General features: G+C 55.4%; 2 protein-coding genes across 2 annotated transcripts; both read left to right on the top strand.

Moving 5' to 3' along the window:
* The first annotated feature begins 13,927 nt into the window (after positions 1-13,927).
* Positions 13,928-15,583, top strand: LOC138794221 (uncharacterized). Its single transcript, XM_069973003.1, has one exon. The coding sequence runs from the start codon at positions 13,928-13,930 to the stop codon at positions 15,581-15,583; it is 1,656 nt and encodes a 551-aa protein (XP_069829104.1).
* A 5,120-nt stretch (positions 15,584-20,703) lies between these two features.
* LOC138794222 (lysophosphatidic acid receptor 1-B-like) lies at positions 20,704-21,681 on the top strand. The gene has a single exon (XM_069973005.1). The coding sequence runs from the start codon at positions 20,704-20,706 to the stop codon at positions 21,679-21,681; it is 978 nt and encodes a 325-aa protein (XP_069829106.1).
* The last annotated feature ends 1,515 nt before the right edge of the window (positions 21,682-23,196 follow it).

Here is a 23,196-nt window from a genome sequence, read left to right on the forward strand (position 1 = left end):
GAGGCCGCCATACTGCGGGGACAGAGCTCGGGACAGAGAGGCCGCCATACTGCGGGGACAGAGAGGCCGCCATACTGCGGGGACAGAGAGGCCGCCATACTGCGGGGACAGAGAGGCCGCCATACTGCGGGGAGAGAGAGGCCGCCATACTGCGGGGACAGAGCTCGGGACAGAGAGGCCGCCATACTGCGGGGACAGAGAGGCCGCCATACTGCGGGGACAGAGAGGCCGCCATACTGCGGGGACAGAGAGGCCGCCATACTGCGGGGAGAGAGAGGCCGCCATACTGCGGGGACAGAGCTCGGGACAGAGAGGCCGCCATACTGCGGGGACAGAGAGGCCGCCATACTGCGGGGACAGAGAGGCCGCCATACTGCGGGGAGAGAGAGGCCGCCATACTGCGGGGAGAGAGAGGCCGCCATACTGCGGGGAGAGAGAGGCCGCCATACTGCGGGGAGAGAGAGGCCGCCATACTGCGGGGAGAGAGAGGCCGCCATACTGCGGGGACAGAGAGGCCGCCCGGGGAGAGAGAGGCCGCCATACTGCGGGGAGAGAGAGGCCGCCATACTGCGGGGAGAGAGAGGCCGCCATACTGCGGGGAGAGAGAGGCCGCCATACTGCGGGGAGAGAGAGGCCGCCATACTGCGGGGAGAGAGAGGCCGCCATACTGCGGGGAGAGAGAGGCCGCCATACTGCGGGGAGAGAGAGGCCGCCATACTGCGGGGACAGAGAGGCCGCCATACTGCGGGGAGAGAGAGGCCGCCATACTGCAGGGAGAGAGAGGCCGCCGTACTGCGGGGACGGAGAGGCCGCCGTACTGCGGGGACGGAGAGGCCGCCATACTGCGGGGAGAGAGAGGCCGCCATACTGCGGGGACAGAGCTCGGGACAGAGAGGCCGCCATACTGCGGGGACAGAGAGGCCGCCATACTGCGGGGACAGAGAGGCCGCCATACTGCGGGGAGAGAGAGGCCGCCATACTGCGGGGACAGAGCTCGGGACAGAGAGGCCGCCATACTGCGGGGACAGAGAGGCCGCCATACTGCGGGGACAGAGAGGCCGCCATACTGCGGGGACAGAGAGGCCGCCATACTGCGGGGAGAGAGAGGCCGCCATACTGCGGGGAGAGAGAGGCCGCCATACTGCGGGGAGAGAGAGGCCGCCATACTGCGGGGAGAGAGAGGCCGCCATACTGCGGGGAGAGAGAGGCCGCCCGGGGAGAGAGAGGCCGCCATACTGCGGGGAGAGAGAGGCCGCCATACTGCGGGGAGAGAGAGGCCGCCATACTGCGGGGAGAGAGAGGCCGCCATACTGCGGGGAGAGAGAGGCCGCCATACTGCGGGGAGAGAGAGGCCGCCATACTGCGGGGAGAGAGAGGCCGCCATACTGCGGGGACAGAGAGGCCGCCATACTGCGGGGAGAGAGAGGCCGCCATACTGCGGGGACAGAGAGGCCGCCCGGGGAGAGAGAGGCCGCCATACTGCGGGGAGAGAGAGGCCGCCATACTGCGGGGACAGAGAGGCCGCCATACTGCGGGGACAGAGAGGCCGCCCGGGGAGAGAGAGGCCGCCATACTGCGGGGAGAGAGAGGCCGCCATACTGCGGGGACAGAGAGGCGGCCATACTGCGGGGACAGAGAGGCGGCCATACTGCGGGGAGAGAGAGGCCGCCATACTGCGGGGAGAGAGAGGCCGCCATACTGCGGGGACAGAGAGGCGGCCATACTGCGGGGACAGAGCTCGGGACAGAGAGGCCGCCATACTGCGGGGACAGAGAGGCGGCCATACTGCGGGGACAGAGCTCGGGACAGAGAGGCCGCCATACTGCGGGGACAGAGAGGCGGCCATACTGCGGGGACAGAGCTCGGGACAGAGAGGCCGCCATACTGCGGGGACAGAGAGGCGGCCATACTGCGGGGACAGAGAGGCCGCCATACTGCGGGGACAGAGAGGCCGCCATACTGCGGGGACAGAGAGGCCGCCATACTGCGGGGACGGAGAGGCCGCCATACTGCGGGGACGGAGAGGCGGCCATACTGCGGGGACGGAGAGGCGGCCATACTGCGGGGACGGAGAGGCGGCCATACTGCGGGGACAGAGAGGCGGCCATACTGCGGGGACAGAGAGGCGGCCATACTGCGGGGACAGAGAGGCGGCCATACTGCGGGGACAGAGAGGCGGCCATACTGCGGGGACAGAGAGGCGGCCATACTGCGGGGACAGAGAGGCGGCCATACTGCGGGGACAGAGAGGCGGCCATACTGCGGGGACAGAGAGGCGGCCATACTGCGGGGACAGAGAGGCGGCCATACTGCGGGGACGGAGAGGCGGCCATACTGCGGGGACGGAGAGGCCGCCATACTGCGGGGACAGAGAGGCCGCCATACTGCGGGGACAGAGAGGCGGCCATACTGCGGGGACGGAGAGGCGGCCATACTGCGGGGACGGAGAGGCCGCCGTACTGCGGGGACGGAGAGGCCGCCATACTGCGGGGACAGAGAGGCCGCCATACTGCGGAGACAGAGCTCGGGACAGAGAGGCCGCCATACTGCGGGGACAGAGAGGCCGCCATACTGCGGGGACAGAGAGGCCGCCATACTGCGGGGACAGAGAGGCCGCCATACTGCAGGCCCGGAGCTCGGGACAGAGAGGCCGCCATACCGCGGGGACAGAGAGGCCGCCATACCGCGGGGACAGAGAGGCCGCCATACTGCGGGCCCGGAGCTCGGGACAGAGAGGCCGCCATACCGCGGGGACAGAGAGGCCGCCATACCGCGGGGACAGAGAGGCCGCCATACCGCGGGGACAGAGAGGCCGCCATACCGCGGGGACAGAGAGGCCGCCATACCGCGGGGACAGAGAGGCCGCCATACCGCGGGGACAGAGAGGCCGCCATACCGCGGGGACAGAGAGGCCGCCATACCGCGGGGACAGAGAGGCCGCCATACCGCGGGGACAGAGAGGCCGCCATACTGCGGGCCCGGAGCTCGGGACAGAGAGGCCGCCATACTGCGGGCCCGGAGCTCGGGACAGAGAGGCCGCCATACTGCGGGCCCGGAGCTCGGGACAGAGAGGCCGCCATACTGCGGGCCCGGAGCTCGGGACAGAGAGGCCGCCATACTGCGGGGACAGAGAGGCCGCCATACTGCGGGCCCGGAGCTCGGGACAGAGAGGCCGCCATACTGCGGGGACAGAGAGGTTGCCATACTGCGGGAACAGAGAGGCCGCCATACTGCAGGCCCGAAGCTCGGGACAGAGAGGCCACCATACTGCGGGGACAGAGAGGCCGCCATACTGCGGGCCCGGAGCTCGGGACAGAGAGGCCGCCATACTGCGGGGGCAGAGAGGCCGCCATACTGCGGGCCCGGAGCTCGGGACAGAGAGGCCGCCATACTGCGGGGACAGAGAGGCCGCCATACTGCGGGGACAGAGAGGCCGCCATACTGCGGGGACAGAGAGGCTGCCATACTGCGGGCCCAGAGCTCGGGACAGAGAGGCCGCCATACTGCGGGGACAGAGAGGCCGCCATACTGCGGGGACAGAGAGGCCGCCATACTGCGGGGACAGGGAGGCCGCCATACTGCGGGCCCGGAGCTCGGGACAGGGAGGCCGCCATACTGCGGGCCCGGAGCTCGGGACAGGGAGGCCGCCATACTGCGGGCACGGAGCTCGGGACAGGGAGGCCGCCATACTGCGGGCACGGAGCTCGGGACAGAGAGGCCGCCATACTGCGGGGACAGAGAGGCCGCCATACTGCGGGGACAGAGAGGCCGCCATACTGCGGGCCCAGAGCTCGGGACAGAGAGGCCGCCATACTGCGGGGACAGAGAGGCCGCCATACTGCGGGGACAGAGAGGCCGCCATACTGCGGGGACAGAGAGGCCGCCATACTGCGGGGACAGAGAGGCCGCCATACTGCGGGGACAGGGAGGCCGCCATACTGCAGGCCCGGAGCTCGGGACAGGAAGGCCGCCATACTGCGGGCCCGGAGCTCGGGACAGGGAGGCCGCCATACTGCAGGCCCGGAGCTCGGGACAGAGAGGCCGCCATACTGCGGGGACAGAGAGGCCGCCATACTGCGGGGACAGAGAGGCCGCCATACTGCGGGGACAGAGAGGCCGCCATACTGCGGGCCCGGAGCTCGGGACAGAGAGGCCGCCATACTGCGGGCCCGGAGCTCGGGACAGGGAGGCCGCCATACTGCGGGCCCGATGCTCGGGACAGAGAGGCCGCCATACTGCGGACCCGGAGCTCGGGACAGAGAGGCCGCCATACTGAAGGCCCGGAGCTCGGGACAGAGCGGCCGCCATACTGCGGGCTCGGGACAGAGAGGCCGCCATACTGCAGGCCCGGTGATGGGGATAGGACGGCTGCCATACTGCAGGCCCGATGCTCGGGACAGAGAGGCCGCCATACTGCAGGCCCAGTGCTCGGGACAGAGAGGCCGCCATACTGCAGGCCCGATGCTCGGGACAGAGAGGTCGCCATACTGCAGGCCCGGGGCTCGGGACAGAGAGGTCGCCATACTGCAGGCCCGATGCTCGGGACAGAGAGGTCGCCATACTGCAGGCCCGATGCTCGGGACAGAGAGGTCGCCATACTGCGGCCTCGGGATGGGACGGCCGCCATACTGCAGGCACGGTGCTCGGGACAGGACGGCTTCCATACTGCGGGCTCGGGACAGAGCGGCCGCCATAATGCAGGCCCGGGGTTCGGGACAGAGAGGCCGCCATAATGCAGGCTCGGGGTTCGGGACAGAGAGGCCGCCATACTGCTGCCTCCCGGGGCTTGGGACAGAGAGGTCGCCATACTGCAGGCCCGATGCTCGGGACAGAGCGTCCGCCATACTGCGGGCTCGGGACAGAGAGGCCGCCATACTCCTGCCTCCCGGGGCTCGGGACAGAGAGGCGGCCATACTGCAGGCCCGGTGCTCGGGACAGAGAGGCTGCCATACTGCAGGTCCGGTGCTCGGAACAGAGCTGCCGCCATACTGCAGGCCCGGGGCTCGGAACAAAGAGGCCGCCATACTGCTGCCTCCCGGGGCTTGGGACAGAGAGGTCGCCATACTGCAGGCCCGATGCTCGGGACAGAGCGTCCGCCATACTGCGGGCTCGGGACAGAGAGGCCGCCATACTCCTGCCTCCCGGGGCTCGGGACAGAGAGGCGGCCATACTGCAGGCCCGGTGCTCGGGACAGAGAGGCTGCCATACTGCAGGTCCGGTGCTCGGAACAGAGCTGCCGCCATACTGCAGGCCCGGGGCTCGGAACAAAGAGGCCGCCATACTGCTGACTCCCGGGGCTCGGGACAGAGAGGCCGCCATACTGCTGACTCCCGGGGCTCGGGACAGCGAGGCCGCCATACTGCTGCCTCCCGGGGCTCGGAACAGAGAAGCCGCCATACTGCTGCCTCCCGGTGCTCGGGACAGAGCGGCCGCCATACTGCGGGCCCGGTGCTCGGGACAGAGCGGCCGCCATACTGCGGGCCCGGTGCTCGGGACAGAGCGGCCGCCATACTGCGGGCCCGGTGCTCGGGACAGAGCGGCCGCCATACTGCTGCCTCCCGGGGCTCGGGACAGAGCGGCCGCCATACTGCGGGCCCGGTGCTCGGGACAGAGAGGCCGCCATACTGCAGGCCCGGGGTCGGGACAGAGAGGCCGTCATACTGCAGGCCCGGGGCTCGGGACAGAGAGGTCGCCATACTGCGGCCTCGGGATGGGACGGCCGCCATACTGCAGGCACGGTGCTCGGGACAGGACGGCTTCCATACTGCGGGCTCGGGACAGAGCGGCCGCCATAATGCAGGCCCGGGGTTCGGGACAGAGAGGCCGCCATAATGCAGGCTCGGGGTTCGGGACAGAGAGGCCGCCATACTGCTGCCTCCCGGGGCTTGGGACAGAGAGGTCGCCATACTGCAGGCCCGGTGCTCGGGACAGAGCGTCCGCCATACTGCGGGCTCGGGACAGAGAGGCCGCCATACTCCTGCCTCCCGGGGCTCGGGACAGAGAGGCGGCCATACTGCAGGCCCGGTGCTCGGGACAGAGAGGCTGCCATACTGCAGGTCCGGTGCTCGGAACAGAGCTGCCGCCATACTGCAGGCCCGATGCTGCAGGCCCGGGGCTCGGAACAAAGAGGCCGCCATACTGCTGACTCCCGGGGCTCGGGACAGAGAGGCCGCCATACTGCTGACTCCCGGGGCTCGGGACAGAGAGGCCGCCATACTGCAGGCCCGGGGCTCGGGACAGCGAGGCCGCCATACTGCTGCCTCCCGGGGCTCGGAACAGAGAAGCCGCCATACTGCTGCCTCCCGGTGCTCGGGACAGAGCGGCCGCCATACTGCGGGCCCGGTGCTCGGGACAGAGCGGCCGCCATACTGCTGCCTCCCGGGGCTTGGGACAGAGCGGCCGCCATACTGCGGGCCCGGTGCTCGGGACAGAGAGGCCGCCATACTGCAGGCCCGGGGTCGGGACAGAGAGGCCGTCATACTGCAGGCCCGAGGCTCGGGACAGAGAGGCCGTCATACTGCAGGCCCGGTGGTCGGGACAGAGCGGCCGCCATACTGCGGACTCGGGACAGGACGGCCGCCATACTGCAGGCCCGGAGCTCGGGACAGAGAGGCCGCCATACTGCAGGCCCGGTGCTCGGGACAGAGCGGCCGCCATACTGCGGGCCCGGGACAGGACGGGCGCCATACTGCAGGCCCGGTGCTCGGGACAGAGAGGCCGCCATACTGCGGGCCCGATGCCCGGGACAGAGAGGCCGCCATACTGCGGGCCCAGTGCTCGGGACAGAGAGGCCGCCATACTGCGGATCCGGTGCTCGGGACAGAGAGGCCGCCATACTGCTGCCTCCCGGGGCTCGGGACAGAGAGGCCGCCATACTGCGGGCCCGGTGCTCGGGACAGAGAGGCCGCCATACTGCGGGCCCGGGGCTCAGCATGGTACGGCCGCCATACTGCAGGCCCGATGCTCGGGTGGGACGGCTGCAATACTGCGGGCTCGGGACAGAGCGGCCGCCATAATGCAGCCTTCCGGGGCTCGGGACAGAGCGACCGCCATACTGCTGCCTCCCGGGGCTCGGAACAGAGAGGCCGCCAGACTGCTGCCTCCCGGGGCTCGGGACAGAGAGGCCGCCATACTGCGGGCCCGGTGCTCGGGACAGAGAGGCCGCCATACTGCTGCCTCCCGGGGCTTCTTCACTCACTAATTAGCATCATAATAGACTGGTACACTGCCATACCAGACCTGACCAATACCGCCATACTGTGACTGGATGACACTGCTATACCAGACCTGACCAATACAACCATACCTCCCTTTGAAAAGACACTAGATTTTCTGGCAAGTCTGAACAGGAGGTGGAAGACTACAAAAGACTGCCCTAGGCAGACCACGAGTGCCTAATGGTAAATACGAACCTGCAGGTATACAGGACCCCAAAACTATACACTACAGGTGCACGGGACCTCCACCAACTATATGCTACAAGTATACAGGACCCCAAACTATACACTACAGGTATATAGGACCTCCACCAACTCTATACTACAGGTATACAGGACCTCCACCTACTCTATACTACAGGTATACAGGACCCCAAACTATACACTGCAGGTATAGAGGAATCCAAAACTATACACTACAGGTATACAGGACCTTCAATAACTCTATACTACAGGTATACAGGACCCAAAACTATACGCTACAAGTATACAGGACCTCCACCAACTATACACTACAGGTATACAGGACCCCAAACTATACACTGCAGGTATAGAGGAATCCAAAACTATACACTACAGGTATACAGGACCTTCAATAACTCTATACTACAGGTTTACAGGACCCAAAACTATACACTACAAGTATACAGGACCTCCACCAACTATACAGTACAGGTATACAGGACCCCCGAACTACAGAACACTACAGGTATACAGGACCCCAAAACTATACACTACAGGTATACAGGACCTCCACCAACTATACAGTACAGGTATACAGGACCCCAAAAGTATACACTACGGGGGAGATTTATCAAAGGGTGTAAAATTTAGACTGGTGCAAACTGCCCACAGCAACCAATCACAGCTCAGCTTTCCTTTCAGCACTGCCTAAAGCTGAGCTGTTATTGGTTGCTCTGGGTAGTTTGCACCAGTCTAAATTTTACACCCTTTGATAAATCTCCCCCTACATGTATACAGGACCTCCATCAACTATATACTACAGGTATACAGGACCCCAAACTATACATTACAGGTATACAGGAACCCAAAACTATACACTACAGGTATACAGCACCCCCACCAACTCTATACTACAGGTATACAGGACCCCACACTTTACACTACAGGTATACAGAACCCCAAAACTATACACTACAGGTATACAGGAACTCCACCAACTATATATTACAGGTATAGAGGACCCTCAAACTATACACTACAGGTATACATGGCCCCGAACTATATACTTCAGGTATACAAGATCTCCACCAACTCTATACTACAGGTATACAGAACCCTAAAACTATACACTACAGGTATAAAGGACCTCCACCAACTATACACTACATGTATACAGGACCCCAAACTCTACACTACAGGTATACAGGACCTCCATCAACTATATACTACAGGTATACAGCACCCCCACCAACTCTATACTAAGGTTTAAAGGATCCCAAACTATACACTACAGGTATACAGGACCTCTACCAACTATATACTACAGGTATTCAGGACCCCAAAACTATACACTACAAGTATACACGACCTCCACCAACTATATACTACAGGTATAAAGGCCCCAAAACTATACACTACAGGTATACAGGACCTCCACCAACTCTATATTACAGGTACATAAGACCCCCAAACTATACACTACAGGTGTACAGGACCCCCGAACTATATACTACAGGTATAAAAGACCTCCACCAACTATACACTACAGGTATCCAGGACTCTCAAACTATAAACTACAGGTATAGAAGACCTCCACCAACTATACATTACAGATATACAGCACCCTCACCAACTATATATTACAGGTATACAGGACCCCCAACTATACAGTACAGGTATACAGGACCTCTACCAGCTATACACTGCAAGTATACAGCACTTCCCAAACTATACAGTACAGGTATACAGCCCCCCCCCCCCAGTTATGGTATACAGGACCTCCCTTAACTATACACTACAGGTAGTACAGTACAGTCTATGGAGGATGTGCAGATGTTACAGGCTTTGTAGTACAGTACAGTCTATGGAGGATGTACAGATGTTACAGGCTTTGTAGTACAGTCTATAGAGGATGTGCAGATGTTACAGGTTTTGTATTACAGTACAGTCTATGGAAGATGTGCAGCTGTTACAGGCTTTGTAGTACAGTACAGTCTATGGAGGATGTGCAGATGTTACAGGCTTTGTAGTACAGTACAGTCTATGGAGGATGTGCAGATGTTACAGGCTTTGTAGTACAGTACAGTCTATGGAGGATGTGCAGATGTTACAGGCTTTGTAGTACAGTACAGTCTATGGAGGATGTGCAGATGTTACAGGCTTTGTAGTACAGTACAGTCTATGGAGGATGTGCAGATGTTACAGGATGTGTAGTACAGTACAGTCTATGGAGGATGTGCAGATGTTACAGGCTTTGTAGTACAGTCTATGGAGGATGTGCAGATGTTACAGGATGACTTAGACAAACTGAGTGTTCGGGTGGCCACTTGGCAAATGAGGTTTAATGTGGTTAAATGTTATGCACCTTGGTACTAATAACCCGCATGCATCATATGTCCTAGGGGGAGTAATAACCTGCAGCATCCTATGTCCTGGGGGGAGTAATAACCTGCAGCATCCTATGTCCTGGGGAAAGTAATAACCTGCAGCATCCTATGTCCTGGGGGGAGTAATAACCTTCAGCATCCTATGTCCTGGGGGGAGTAATAACCTGCAGAATCCTTTGTCCTAGGGGGAGTAATAACCTGCAGCATCCTATGTCCTGGGGGGAGTAATAACCTGCAGCATCCTATGTCCTGGGGGGAGTAATAACCTGCAGCATCCTATGTCCTGGGGGGAGTAATAACCTGCAGCATCCTATGTCCTGGGGGGAGTAATAACCTGCAGCATCCTATGTCCTGGGGGGAGTAATAACCTGCAGCATCCTATGTCCTGGGGGGAGTAATAACCGGCAGCATCCTATGTCCTGGGGGGAGTAATAACCTGCAGCATCCTATGTCCTGGGGGAGTAATAACCTGCAGCATCCTATGTCCTGGGGTGGTTACACTGGTGCAGTCGCTGATGGAGAAGGATCTGGTTGTACTTGTAGATAATAGACTACAGAACAGCACAATGTCAGTCAGCTGCTTGTAAGGCCAGCAGGATATTGTCATGTATATACCAGGCCAGGACTCTGGGGACAGGGATATAATATTACCCCCTATAAAGCTTTGGTGCGGCCTCATCTGGAGTCGCCGTCCAGTTCTGGAATCAGATTCATAAAAAGGACGTTCTAGAGCTGGAGAGGGAACAAAGACGGCCAATAAACTAATAAGGGGAATGGAGCATCTTAGTTATGAGGAGAGATAATAGAATTACATGTGTTTAGTCTGGAGAAGAGACGGATAAGGGGAGATGATTAATTTATTTACGGGGGCGCTGCCTCCGACTGGAGAAACAAGGGGGCGCTGCCTCCGACTGGAGAAACAAGGGGGCGCTGCTTCCACCCGGAGAGACAAGGGGGCGCTGCTTCCACCCGGAGAGACAAGGGGGCGCTGCTTCCACCCGGAGAGACAAGGGGGCGCTGCTTCCACCCGGAGAGACAAGGGGGCGCTGCTTCCACCTGGGGAGACAAGGGGGCGCTGCCTCCAACCGGAGAGACAAGGGGGCGCTGCCTCCACCCGGAGAGACAAGGGGGCGCTGCCTCCACCCGGAGAGACAAGGGGGCGCTGCCACCACCCGGAGAGACAAGGGGGCGCTGCCTCCACCCGGAGAGACAAGGGGGCGCTGCCTCCACCCGGAGAGACAAGGGGGCGCTGCCTCCACCCGGAAAGACAAGGGGGCGCTGCCTCAACCCGGAGAGACAAGGGGGCGCTGCCACCACCCGGAGAGACAAGGGGGCGCTGCCTCCACCCGGAGAGACAAGGGGGCGCTGCCTCCACCCGGAGAGACAAGGGGGCGCTGCCTCCACCCGGAAAGACAAGGGGGCGCTGCCTCCACCCGGAGAGACAAGGGGGCGCTGCCTCCACCCGGAGAGACAAGGGGGCGCTGCCTCCACCCGGAGAGACAAGGGGGCGCTGCCTCCGCCTGGAGAGACAAGAGGGCGCTGCCTCCGCCTGGAGAGACAAGGGGGGCGCTGCCTCCGCCTGGAGAGACACGGGGGCGCTGCCTCCGCCTGGAGAGACAAGGGGGCGCTGCCTCCGCCCGGAGAGACAAGGGGGCGCTGCCTCCGCCTGGAGAGGCAAGAGGGCGCTGCCTCCACCCGGAGAGACAAGGGGGCGCTGCCTCTGCCTGGAGAGACAAGGGGGTGCTGCTTCCAACCAGAGAGACAAGGGGGCGCTGCCTCCACCCAGAGAGACAAGGGGGCGCTGCCTCCGCCCAGAGAGACAAGGGGGCGCTGCTTCCAACCAGAGAGACAAGGGGGCGCTGCCTCCACCCGGAGAAAAAAAGGTTCAATCTCCAGAGGCGACAAGTCTTCTTTACCATGAGAACTGTGAATCTGTGGAACAGTTACCACAGGATCTGGTCACAGCAACAACAGGAGAGACAAGTTCTTAGAGCAAAATAATATAAGTGTATATGTATAGCGCCCATCACCCCTCCCCCTTCCCTGTATGTATAGTACTATCACCCCTCCCCCTTCCCTGTATGTATAGCGCCCATCACCCCTCCCCCTTCCCTGTATGTATAGCGCCCATCACCCCTCCCCCTTCCCTGTATGTATAGAGCCTATCACCCCTCCCCCTTCCCTGTATGTATAGAGCCTATCACCCCTCCCCCTTCCCTGTATGTATAGAGCCTATCACCCCTCCCCCTCCCCTGTATGTATAGTACTATCACCCCTACCCCTTCCCTGTATGTATAGTACTATCACCCCTCCCCCTTCCTGTATGTATAGTACTATCACCCCTCCCCCTTCCCTGTATGTATAGTACTATCACCCCTCCCCTGTATGTATAGTACTATCACCCCTCCCCCTCCCCTGTATGTATAGTACTATCACCCCTCCCCCTTCCCTGTATGTATAGTACTATCACCCCTCCCCCTTCCCTGTATGTATAGAGCCTATCACCCCTCCCCCTTCCCTGTATGTATAGTACTATCACCCCTCCCCCTTCCCTGTATGTATAGTACTATCACCCCTCCCCCTTCCCTGTATGTATAGTACTATCACCCCTCCCCCTTCCCTGTATGTATAGAGCCCATCACCCCTCCCCCTTCCCTGTATGTATAGAGCCTATCACCCCTCCCCCTTCCCTGTATGTATAGTACTATCACCCCTCCCCCTTCCCTGTATGTATAGAACCTATCACCCCTCCCCCTTCCCTGTATGTATAGTACTATCACCCCTCCCCCTTCCCGGTATGTATAGAGCCCATCACCCCTCCCCCTTCCCTGTATGTATAGAGCCTATCACCCCTCCCCCTTCCCTGTATGTATAGTACTATCACCCCTCCCCCTTCCCTGTATGTATAGTACTATCACCCCTCCCCCTTCCCGGTATGTATAGAGCCTATCACCCCTCCCCCTTCCTGTATGTATAGTACTATCACCCCTCCCCCTTTCCTGTATGTATAGAGCCTATCACCCCTCCCCCTTCCTGTATGTATAGTACTATCACCCCTCCCCCTTCCCTGTATGTATAGTACTATCACCCCTCCCCCTTCCCTGTATGTATAGAGCCCATCACCCCTCCCCCTTCCCTGTATGTATAGAGCCCATCACCCCTCCCCCTTCCCTGTATGTATAGAGCCCATCACCCCTCCCCCTTCCCTGTATGTATAGAGCCCATCACCCCTCCCCCTTCCCTGTATGTATAGAGCCCATCACCCCTCCCCCTTCCCTGTATGTATAGTACTATCACCCCTCCCCCTTCCCTGTATGTATAGTACTATCACCCCTCCCCCTTCCCTGTATGTATAGAGCCCATCACCCCTCCCCCTTCCCTGTATGTATAGAGCCCATCACCCCTCCCCCTTCCCTGTATGTATAGAGCCTATCACCCCTCCCCCTTCCCTGTATGTATAGAGCCCATCACCCCTCCCCCTTCCCTGTATGTATAGAGCCCATCACCCCTCCCCCTTCCCTGTATGTATAGTACTATCACCCCTCCCCCTTCCCTGTATGTATAGTACTATCACCCCTCCCCCTTCCCTGTATGTATAGTACCATCACCCCTCCCCCTTCCCTGTATGTATAGAGCCTATCATTCCTCCCCCTTCCCTGTATCCATCCCCTCCTTGGTTGAACTTGATAGACGTGTCTTCTGCCACCATCTGCTAGTAGTACATGGAACTGCAGCACTGATAGAAGGTAGGAGGCGACCTCAGATCTGGGAGGATCTCATCCAAGTGACTCTGATTACCCAAATGCATTCTTTTATGATCACAATCCTGCCTGATCTCAAAACCCTGAGCCCTGATCTGCCAGATGAGTTTTAAATATCGACGTCCCAAAAAGTGTTGGAGCTCCTGAGAAAAAAAACAAAACAGCCGAACCTATTCCCACAAACATATCCCCAGCCTCAAGCTTATCCTCAGCATCAGTTCTATTCATACACCAACTCCCAGCAACCATCCTTTTCTCAGGACCAATCCAATGCCCCAGCGATTTCTACAGCACGTCAACCAACCTCAGTCATTGGCCCGGTCTTTCTCCCATACCCAACCCCAGTCCTTTGCCCAGCCCATCTCCCAACCCCAATCTTATGCCCAGCCCATCCCCCAACACCAGTCCTTTGCCCAGCCCATCTCCCAACCCCAATCTTATGCCCAGCCCATCTTCCACCCCCAATCTTATGCCCAGCCCATCCCCCAACCCCAGTCCTTTGCCCAGCCCATCTCCCAACCCCAATCTTATGCCCAGCCCATCTCCCAACCCCATTCTTATGCCCAGCCCATCCCCCAACCCCAATCTTATGCCCAGCCCATCCCCCAACCCCAGTCCTTTGCCCAGCCCCTCTCCCAACCCCAATCTTATGCCCAGCCCATCTCCCAACCCCAATCTTATGCCCAGCCCATCTTCCACCCCCAATCTTATGCCCAGCCCATCTCCCAACCCCAATCTTATGCCCAGCCCATCTCCCAACCTCAATCTTATGCCCAGCCCATCTTCCACCCCCAATCTTATGCCCAGCCCATCTCCCAACCTCAACCTTATGCCCAGCCCATCTCCCAACCCCAATCTTATGCCCAGCCCATCTCCCAACCCCAATCTTATGCCCAGCCCATCTTCCACCCCCAATCTTATGCCCAGCCCATCCCCCAACCTCAATCTTATGCCCAGCCCATCTCCCAACCCCAATCTTATGCCCAGCCCATCCCCCAACCCCAATCTTATGCCCAGCCCATCTCCCAACCCCAATCTTATGCCCAGCCCATTTCCCAACCCCAATCTTATGCCCAGCCCATCTCCCAACCCCAATCTTATGCCCAGCCCATCTCCCAACCCCAATCTTATGCCCAGCCCATCTCCCAACCCCAATCTTATGCCCAGCCCATCCCCCAACCTCAATCTTATGCTCAGCCCATCTCCCAACCCCAATCTTATGCCCAGCCCATCTCCCAACCCCAATCTTATACCCAGCCCATCTCCCAACCTCAATCTTATACCCAGCCCATCTCCCAACCTCAATCTTATGCCCAGCCCATCTCCCAACTTCAATCTTATACCCAGCCCATCTCCCAACCCCAATCTTATGCCCAGCCCATCCCCCAACCTCAATCTTATGCCCAGCCCATCTCCCAACCCCAATCTTATGCCCAGCCCATCTCCCAACCCCAATCTTATGCCCAGCCCATCTCCCAACCCCAATCTTATGCCCAGCCCATCTCCCAACCCCAATCTTATGCCCAGCCCATCTCCCAACCCCAATCTTATGCCCAGCCCATCTCCCAACCCCAATCTTATGCCCAGCCCATCTCCCAACCTCAATCTTATGCCCAGCCCATCTCCCAACCTCAATCTTATGCCCAGCCCATCTCCCAGCCCCAATCTTATTCCCAGCCCATCTCCCAGCCCCAGTCCTTTGGACAGCCAATGTCCGGTCCTTAGTCTTTTGTCAAGACCATCTCCTAACCACAGACTTTTCTCTCTCCCAACCACAGTCATTTTCCCAGCCCATCCCCCACACACAGTCCTATGCACAGTCACATTCTTTGCCCCATCCTACATTACATCCTACTTCCTCACAAGCCTAACCACTTCACATTCCCATCCATCTGCCACCATTCTATCCTCATCCCCCTCCCATCCCACTTGCCACTCCACACCTACCCATCGCTTGTCTGTAAGCACTTCCCACACCTCCACGCAATGTTCAACTCCCAAAGCCATCTCAGCATCAGCAACTTGGCTAAAATAAGAAGAATTTGGCCGTGGCTTGGCAGCGGAACAAGATGAACAGTTAGCTCCTGCCTCACCAGCACAACTAAGCGACGGATCCTGCCAGCGGCTAACTACCTTACCGGTCCTGTGGTCCTAGTATGATCCTCCACCTTATGGGGAGGACCAAGGAGCAAAAACCAGATTCCAGCTCCTCTCTCCGCCGCTTCTTTGCCACCGGGACAGAACGCACTAAAGATGGTGCCGGCCAGGTAAGCTCCTTTTGTAAGCGGCACACGGCCCTTCCTTTCACAAGTAGCGCAACAGTCTGAATGACCCCCCTCAAGTGCAGCTTGCAGCTAAGGTGAGCCCTTGCCCTCCTCAACTCTTCTCTTTGGGATCTCTTCTCACTTGTAGTCCCCTGAAACACCACCAGAACAGCACAAGATGACCACCCACGCTGCTGTAACTGCTAGCAGCAGCAAATCATCTTCCCCGCTACATTTCTCCCTGTCACCAGAACTGGAGCACGCCGCAGCTTCTCTATCACAGACAGGTGACCCTTCTCCCTGTACCAGCCCGGCTAAACAAAGACAAAGGGTACTATTACACGGAACGATAATCGGCCGAATTTAATAAAGACAACGATCAGCCGATGATTGTTGTCATCGGCTGATCGTTGATATAGGTTAGAACCTATAATTGTCAGGCGCCGACCGCGCATCGCTACGTGTAATAGCAGTGTGTGGCCGGTGACTGACGATATACATTACCTATCCACGCTCCGGGGCTGCTCCTGCGGTCCCCTTCTCCCCGGGTCCCGTGCGCTCTAGCTTCACAGCGGCCTGTCAGCTGACAGGCCGCTTAGCCAATCACAGGCCGGGACCGCCGCGGAGCAGCCCTGGAGCGTGGATAGGTAAAGTATATCGTTAAAGCAAGTGCTGCAAGGACATTGATAACAATGTCCTTTCAGCCCTTGTTAAACGATTATCGGGCCGTGTAATAGGCCCAGTAAACAAATGCCGATCTAGCAGATCGGTGCTCGTTTACCGGTATTATCGGGCCCCCATCGGCCCGTGTAATACCACCCAAAGGCTGACAGCCTCACCTCGGGTTCCAGACTTACAAGATGCCCTTGCTGATATGTGGGACAATATGGAAGCCCAGGGAACAACAGACGCCTTTGCCTCCTTTCAAACCTCTAATACTTTTGTGTCAGATACCACTCTAAAAGAGATGCTCTGTGCCGTCAAGGAATCCCTGCATAAAGTTTTATCCACAATGCTTAACCCACTCAAATCGACTCTGAATGAAGTGGGAGAAAGAGTCTCACATATAGAAACGAAAATGGTGTCCTTTGCCACAGCACATAACAGTTTGGTGGATGCTCACAACGACCTAGAAAATACTGCGCTGGCTGTGAAAGCCAAACTGGCCGACGCCAAAGATAGAAATAGGCGGAACAATATCAAGTTCAGGGGCTTCTCAGAAAATATTCCACCTGATCGCTTAATTTTATATTTTCAGGAACTGGCCAAGCAGTTGTTCTTCTCACTGGAGAAATATAAACTGATAATATGAGGGGACTATAATGAGCTCTGGTTTTGGCATCGCCAATGTTTTTAAAGATTACTATTGCTCCCTATATAATTTAAAGGAAGACCCTCTTACCCCCCAGCCCACCCAACCTCTAATAGACAAGTTCTTATATAAACCCCAGCTGTCCAAACTGCAGCCCCATCTGGTTGCTTTAACCTCTCCAATCTAGTCAACGAAAGTCCTACAGACCATTTATAAAATGCATAATACATAAAGCCTGGATGGGTTAAATAATGCCTGTTATAAAAGGTTTATTCCCACACTACTTCCCTATGCTCTTAGGGTTTTTCATCATGCTATGGAGCTGGGCAGCTTACCGCAAGAGATCTTAAGTGCGTTAAACACTACCATCCCAAAACCGGGTAAATCCATTGACCAAACATCAAATTACAGACCCATCTCCCTATTAAATGGCAACGTCAAAATCTACGCTAAGATTCTAGCATCCCGTCTCAAACTAATTTTGCCCTCCCAAGTAAAAGTAGTTAAAGGGGGTTATCCAGTGTGGGGGCACTTTTTTGGGGGGACCGGGGAGGAGGTGGTTGAAATAAAAGACGTCCACTTACCTCCCCGGTTCCAGCGGCGGGTCACTCATCGCGGCGCTCCGGTCCCCGGTTCCCGGACGCTTCCTGGTGTCTGACGCCGCCCAAGACGCTACGTCTCAGGGCCACTCAGCCACTCAGAGAAGGAGACAGGATCCGTTTGAAGTCCGCTCGGATCCCGCCTCCTTCACTGAGTGGCTGAGCGGCCCTGAGACGTAGCACCTGGTCTCAGCTCTTATAATTTCTATGTATGGTCGGAGTAAAATACCGTATATCATTTTGCTAAAAAATAAACTTTTCACTTATTCTTGCAATATCGAGTGCCGTGGTTTTCTCCTATACATGATTTATGGGTGAAGAACCCAGTTACCACTGAGCACCGGCTTCCACATTCTAAGGCAGAGGTGTGCAGCACTGACCCTATCTAACGTAGCGTCTCAGGCGGCGTCAGACACCAGGATAAAATAGCATTATTCGCGGACAGCGTGATATTGATGACGACTGATCCTATCACTTCACTGTCTGCAGCTTTCACGGTCTTTTCAGATTTCAGCAACATCTACTATTATAAGCTTAATTTAAAATTGCAAATTTTACCACTTAATATCCCTCCTTCTGTTCTCTCACAATTGCAAGCAATGTACACCTTTGACTGACAACTTAGCTCTGTTATGTATTTGGGGGATCAACTTATCCTCTCCTGTTTTCCACATAATATGAATCCAATTTCACACCCATATTGGCAACTATCAAAGCGTATAAACCCTTCTTTATCTCATGGTTAGGTCTCATTGCGACATTCAACATGCTACTACTCCCTAAGCTTCTGTATCTCTTTCGGACTATCCCTATTTTTCTCCCTTTTTCTTTCTTCTCTAAACTGCACACTGTCCTATCCAAGTTTGTGTGGGGAGACATGAAACCCTGATTGGCTAAAGGCATGATGGCTCGACACAAGAAAGGAGGAGGGGTTGGCCTGCCGAATCTCCAATATTATTATTAGGTATCACTGCTGGTGGCAAGAGGCAACTGACAAACCCTGGGTGATCCTGGAAAGATATGTAGAGGACACTTCTCTGATGCACACTAGACTGCTCTGCAGATTGGGTAACATATCAATAACTTCAATAATTCTGTGCACCACTAGGACAAGGTACCTCTTGAAATATTAGGGAAAGCGATCCCTGGTATTGATCTCTCGCAATGGAAGAGTAAAGATATCACTCACATAAAGCTATCTATATGACCCATCGGGCACTCTTCACTTTCCACACCTGGTTGGCACTCACAACCTATCTAGTTCTTGCAGATTTGGGACTTATTTAGTAAGTCTACAAAACCTTTCGCTCTGTGTCCCACCAGGAGATTATGATTAAGACGTTGTACAGGTGGTTTTACCGAGTACGCCTTTACGGCATCTACCCGACTAGTTCACCATACTGCTGGAGAGGCGGTGGCAATAGAGGTATGCTGACGCACATTTTATGGAGCTGTCCAGGAATTGTTCCTTCGTGGACTGCTGTCATTCATTTGCTGGACCAGCTTACCAATAGTTCATTGCCGTGCCAGACAGAATTTGCTCTGCTCCTCAAGGACATACTGTATCAGCTTACCCCCAACAGTAAGGACTGTGCTAATGCATGTTCTAATGGCCGCTAAGCTGACAATTACTTGTTAGTGGAAAAGAACTGATACACCTCATATTAATGAAGCAGTCTACTTGGTCAATGCCTCCTCCTCCTTGGAAAAAATATATGCCAACCTTACACATTGCTACCCGAAATATGCTGCTCAGTGGGCCTGTTGGCTGAATAGTACTTTCCATTCTTTGTGACAAACCAAGAAAAATGTACTCCGTTGGTATCCGTTAACATCCGTTTCCGATCCATCAAAATAACATCTGACAGATCAGTTTGAGAAATAGAAAAACGGCAGTGTAAACCCAGCCTTAGGGTCCTATTCCACGGGCCGAGGAGGGCCCGATCAACGATGTAAACGAGCGTCGATCTGCTAGATCGCTGCTCGTTTACTGGGCCTATTCCACGGTCTGATGATTGTTGAGCGAGGGCTGCAGGGACATCCTTACCGATGGCCGCGGCCGCGGCGGTCCCGGCCTGTGATTAGCTGAGCGCTCCGTCAGCTGACCGGCCATTCTGAAGATAGAACGCACGGGACCCGGGGAAGAAGACAGCGTGGAGAAGAAGCCTGGACAGGTAATATATGCTGCTGCTTCATCTCAAATCGTCGGTCGCCCGCCGCGCACCACTATTCAACCGTAGCGATGCGCGGTGGGGGAACAATGATTTTAGATCTGGCCCTAAATGAACAATCTGCCGATGACACGATCATCGGCTGATCGTTCTCTCTATTTCACCGAACGATAATCGTCCAAATCGGGCCAAATGGGGACGATCCGGCCGATTATCGTTACTGTGGAATAGGGCCCTTAGTCTCACCATGGGCAATGACATATGAAAAGTTATGTTAGAGCGGACTACCTCTTTAATAACACATACTGTATATTCCTGGCTATAAGAAAATTCAGTAACTTTGCCTCCCGTCGCTCCCTGCCCATGAATGATAATGCAGCCGGTCAAAGAAGAAATAAATACACCGATGCAGAATCCACATAGACTTCTAATTAGTCCTATAATTTTTATCAACTCTGATGCTTTGCAAACAGCAATTTCCTGCTGTCAGGTAAAAGACACCATGATAACGTAGATAAGGTCAAATGTGGAAAATGCCCAGAAGATAATGCTGCTCCGCGCTCTGTGTCATATTGCCGCTCCGTGCTCTGTGTCATATTGCCGCTCCGTGCTCTGTGCCATATTGCCGCTCCGAGCTCTGTGCCTAGCAACTGGAGGGTTCAGGGCTATTTGGCTGATTGTGTTGAAATGAGGTTAATCTTTAATTTGTGCAAAGCATGATGTTTAAGATGAGAGAATTAGATTGAGGTCCGTCATTTTACTTGGAGAATGACCACAATTTCTAAGGACACATATTGAGGCAGAAGACCATGAATGACTTTCTAAACTGCTCTGGTGAAGAGCTGAATGGTTCGGATGTCTGGAGTCCAGATGTGGTTCTTGCACTAGGGATTTCTCAAATGCTCACTAATATAGTGTCTGCCATATTTAACTCTGCGGTAATTATTACTATAACATTCTCTAGAGACTACACAAAATGTATTTTTATCCTTTTTTGCAACCTGGCTGTATCGGATCTGCTGGTGAGCTTATGTGGTTTATGGATCTCTGTACAATTTCTAACAGAACCTAACAGTACTCTAACTGGTTCTTGGAAGACCCTCATTGCCTATGTCTCGTACACCATTTCCATACTATCTACAGTATACAACTTAGTAAGTATTGGCATTGAACGCTATTTGACCGTATCTGGAAGCACCAAATTCAGATACAGAGTTTCCAGGAATCAGATTTTATCCACCGTGTTCATTATCTGGACAGTAGCTATTGTTCTTGGCTCTCTGCCTTTGTTAGGATGGGACTGCCTAAGAAAGGACGGGAACGTATCTACTCTATATGGACCTTTCTGCATTGACTATTTGGCTTTCATCACTATACCAAATTGCATTGTTGCATTCTTCTTCCCTCTTCTATCCTATGTGGGAATTATTCTACTATTAAGAAAACAGAAGCTTTGCATGCAGGCGCACGGGCAGCATGATGGGACCTATAAAGCTGCGGAAATACAAGTTGCCAAAACCTGCATTTTCATCTGGATCCTTGCAGTCGTGTCTTATGCTCCTTTCTTTGGTGGAGTCATGTGGGACGTCATCTACACAGTCTGCCCCAACAAGTTAAATTCGAGGATGTTTGTGTTTCGGAACCTCAGTGCTATGATGATTACACTGAATTCCTTGGGGGACCCTATTATTTACTCTCTCAGACTGAAAACAATGAGCAGTAGTTTTGTGTTCTGCAAGTGCCGGTCAAGTAATAAAATCTCTGCTCTGACTCCTGGAAATGGGTGAAGGGCTCAGAACCTGGCAAGGCAGATGTAAGATGCTAGAGATCCTATACAGCGCTCCACTTCATCTGTAATATCTTTTGTGTTATACGTCTGATCAGAACATTTCCCATTTTGGTGGATGTCAGATTCACTTGATGGTTCCATCGCTTTGGATGACCTCATCCGGAATTCTTCGTTTCATCTCACAGATGTCTATAGGCTTTGCTTACCAATTGTAATTTAGTGTCCTTGTAAAATATTTGTATTGTTTTTTTATTTCAGTTACTATTGCTGCTGGGATATACAATATTTGACTAGAAATATAAGAAAGGACTGTGCTCCATAGTAAATACTTTACTTCTAGAATTGCCTCTTGTGTCATAAGACTCCTGCTTACTGACACAATGCTGTAAGGAGTCTATGGTGAAATGATGGTTGTACAATGTAATGAATAAATGTATTTAATACGGCGTTATTTTATATTTTACAATGGGATGATATTTCTGCTTGAGTGTTGATCTCCTATGGGTAGAATCCTGGAGTTGTAGCTGAGTGCCCTGACAGCCACTAGAGGGAGTATGAGGCATATCAAAGCCTCGGGGGCCATTATGAGATGTTGGGCCTTGTCATCACCAAGATAGATCCCCAGCAGCTGAGGATTCCTGGAAGCAGGGACGGCCGTAGGGTAGATGGCGCCCTGGGCAAAACTTTCTTTTTGCGCCCCCCCCCCATACCCCCTAATAGTGACATAGACTAAATCCCACTCCTCCAGACAACCTCCACAATCAAACCACAAATATGGTAGGAGGCTGAACAATTTACATATGATAGACTAAATCCTACTAGGACGAGTGCCACCCCTAAACGCTAGCCCCCTAAACCACCAGACCCCGATAGAAGTACTTACCAGCACGCAAGAGGACAAGTGCCTCCACGTCCATCCATAGCCTTCCTAATTGGCGCTCCTCCAGACAGTTGTACACAGGGGCGTAGCTAGGGGTGCAGCCTACGGGAGGGGTGAGCGAGTGGGCCCCCAACCGATTATGTTACTCATAGGGAACCTCAGCAAGTTACAATGCCTATCTATCCATCAAGCTGGGTGAGCCCATTATACTGACTACAAGATGCTGGAAAGCTGGGTGACCTCCATCATACTGACTACAAGATACTGGGAAGGCTGGGTGACCTCCATCATACTGACTACAAGATACTGGGAAAGCTGGGTGACCTCCATCATACTGAGTACAAGATACTGGGAAAGCTGAGTGACCTCCATCATACTGAGTACAAGATGCAGGGAAGGCTGGGTGACCTCCATCATACTGACTACAAGATGCTGGGAAGCTGGGTGACCTCCATCATACTGAGTACAAGATGTTGGGAAAGCTGAGTGACCTCCATCATACTGAGTACAAGATGCTGGGAAGCTGGGTGACCTCCATCATACTGACTACAAGATGTTGGGAAGCTGGGTGACCTCCATCATACTGAGTACAAGATGCTGGGAAGGCTGGGTGACCTCCATCATACTGAGTAA

Source organism: Dendropsophus ebraccatus, chromosome 5 (genome assembly GCF_027789765.1).
Source record: "Dendropsophus ebraccatus isolate aDenEbr1 chromosome 5, aDenEbr1.pat, whole genome shotgun sequence".
NCBI classification, from domain to species: Eukaryota; Metazoa; Chordata; class Amphibia; order Anura; family Hylidae; genus Dendropsophus; species Dendropsophus ebraccatus.

What these genes read in the sequence shown, in the direction of transcription:
- LOC138794221 (XM_069973003.1), top strand. Translation starts at nt 13,928, where the DNA reads ATGCCCAGCCCATCCCCCAACACCAGTCCTTTGCCCAGCCCATCTCCC.
- LOC138794222 (XM_069973005.1), top strand. Translation starts at nt 20,704, where the DNA reads ATGAATGACTTTCTAAACTGCTCTGGTGAAGAGCTGAATGGTTCGGAT.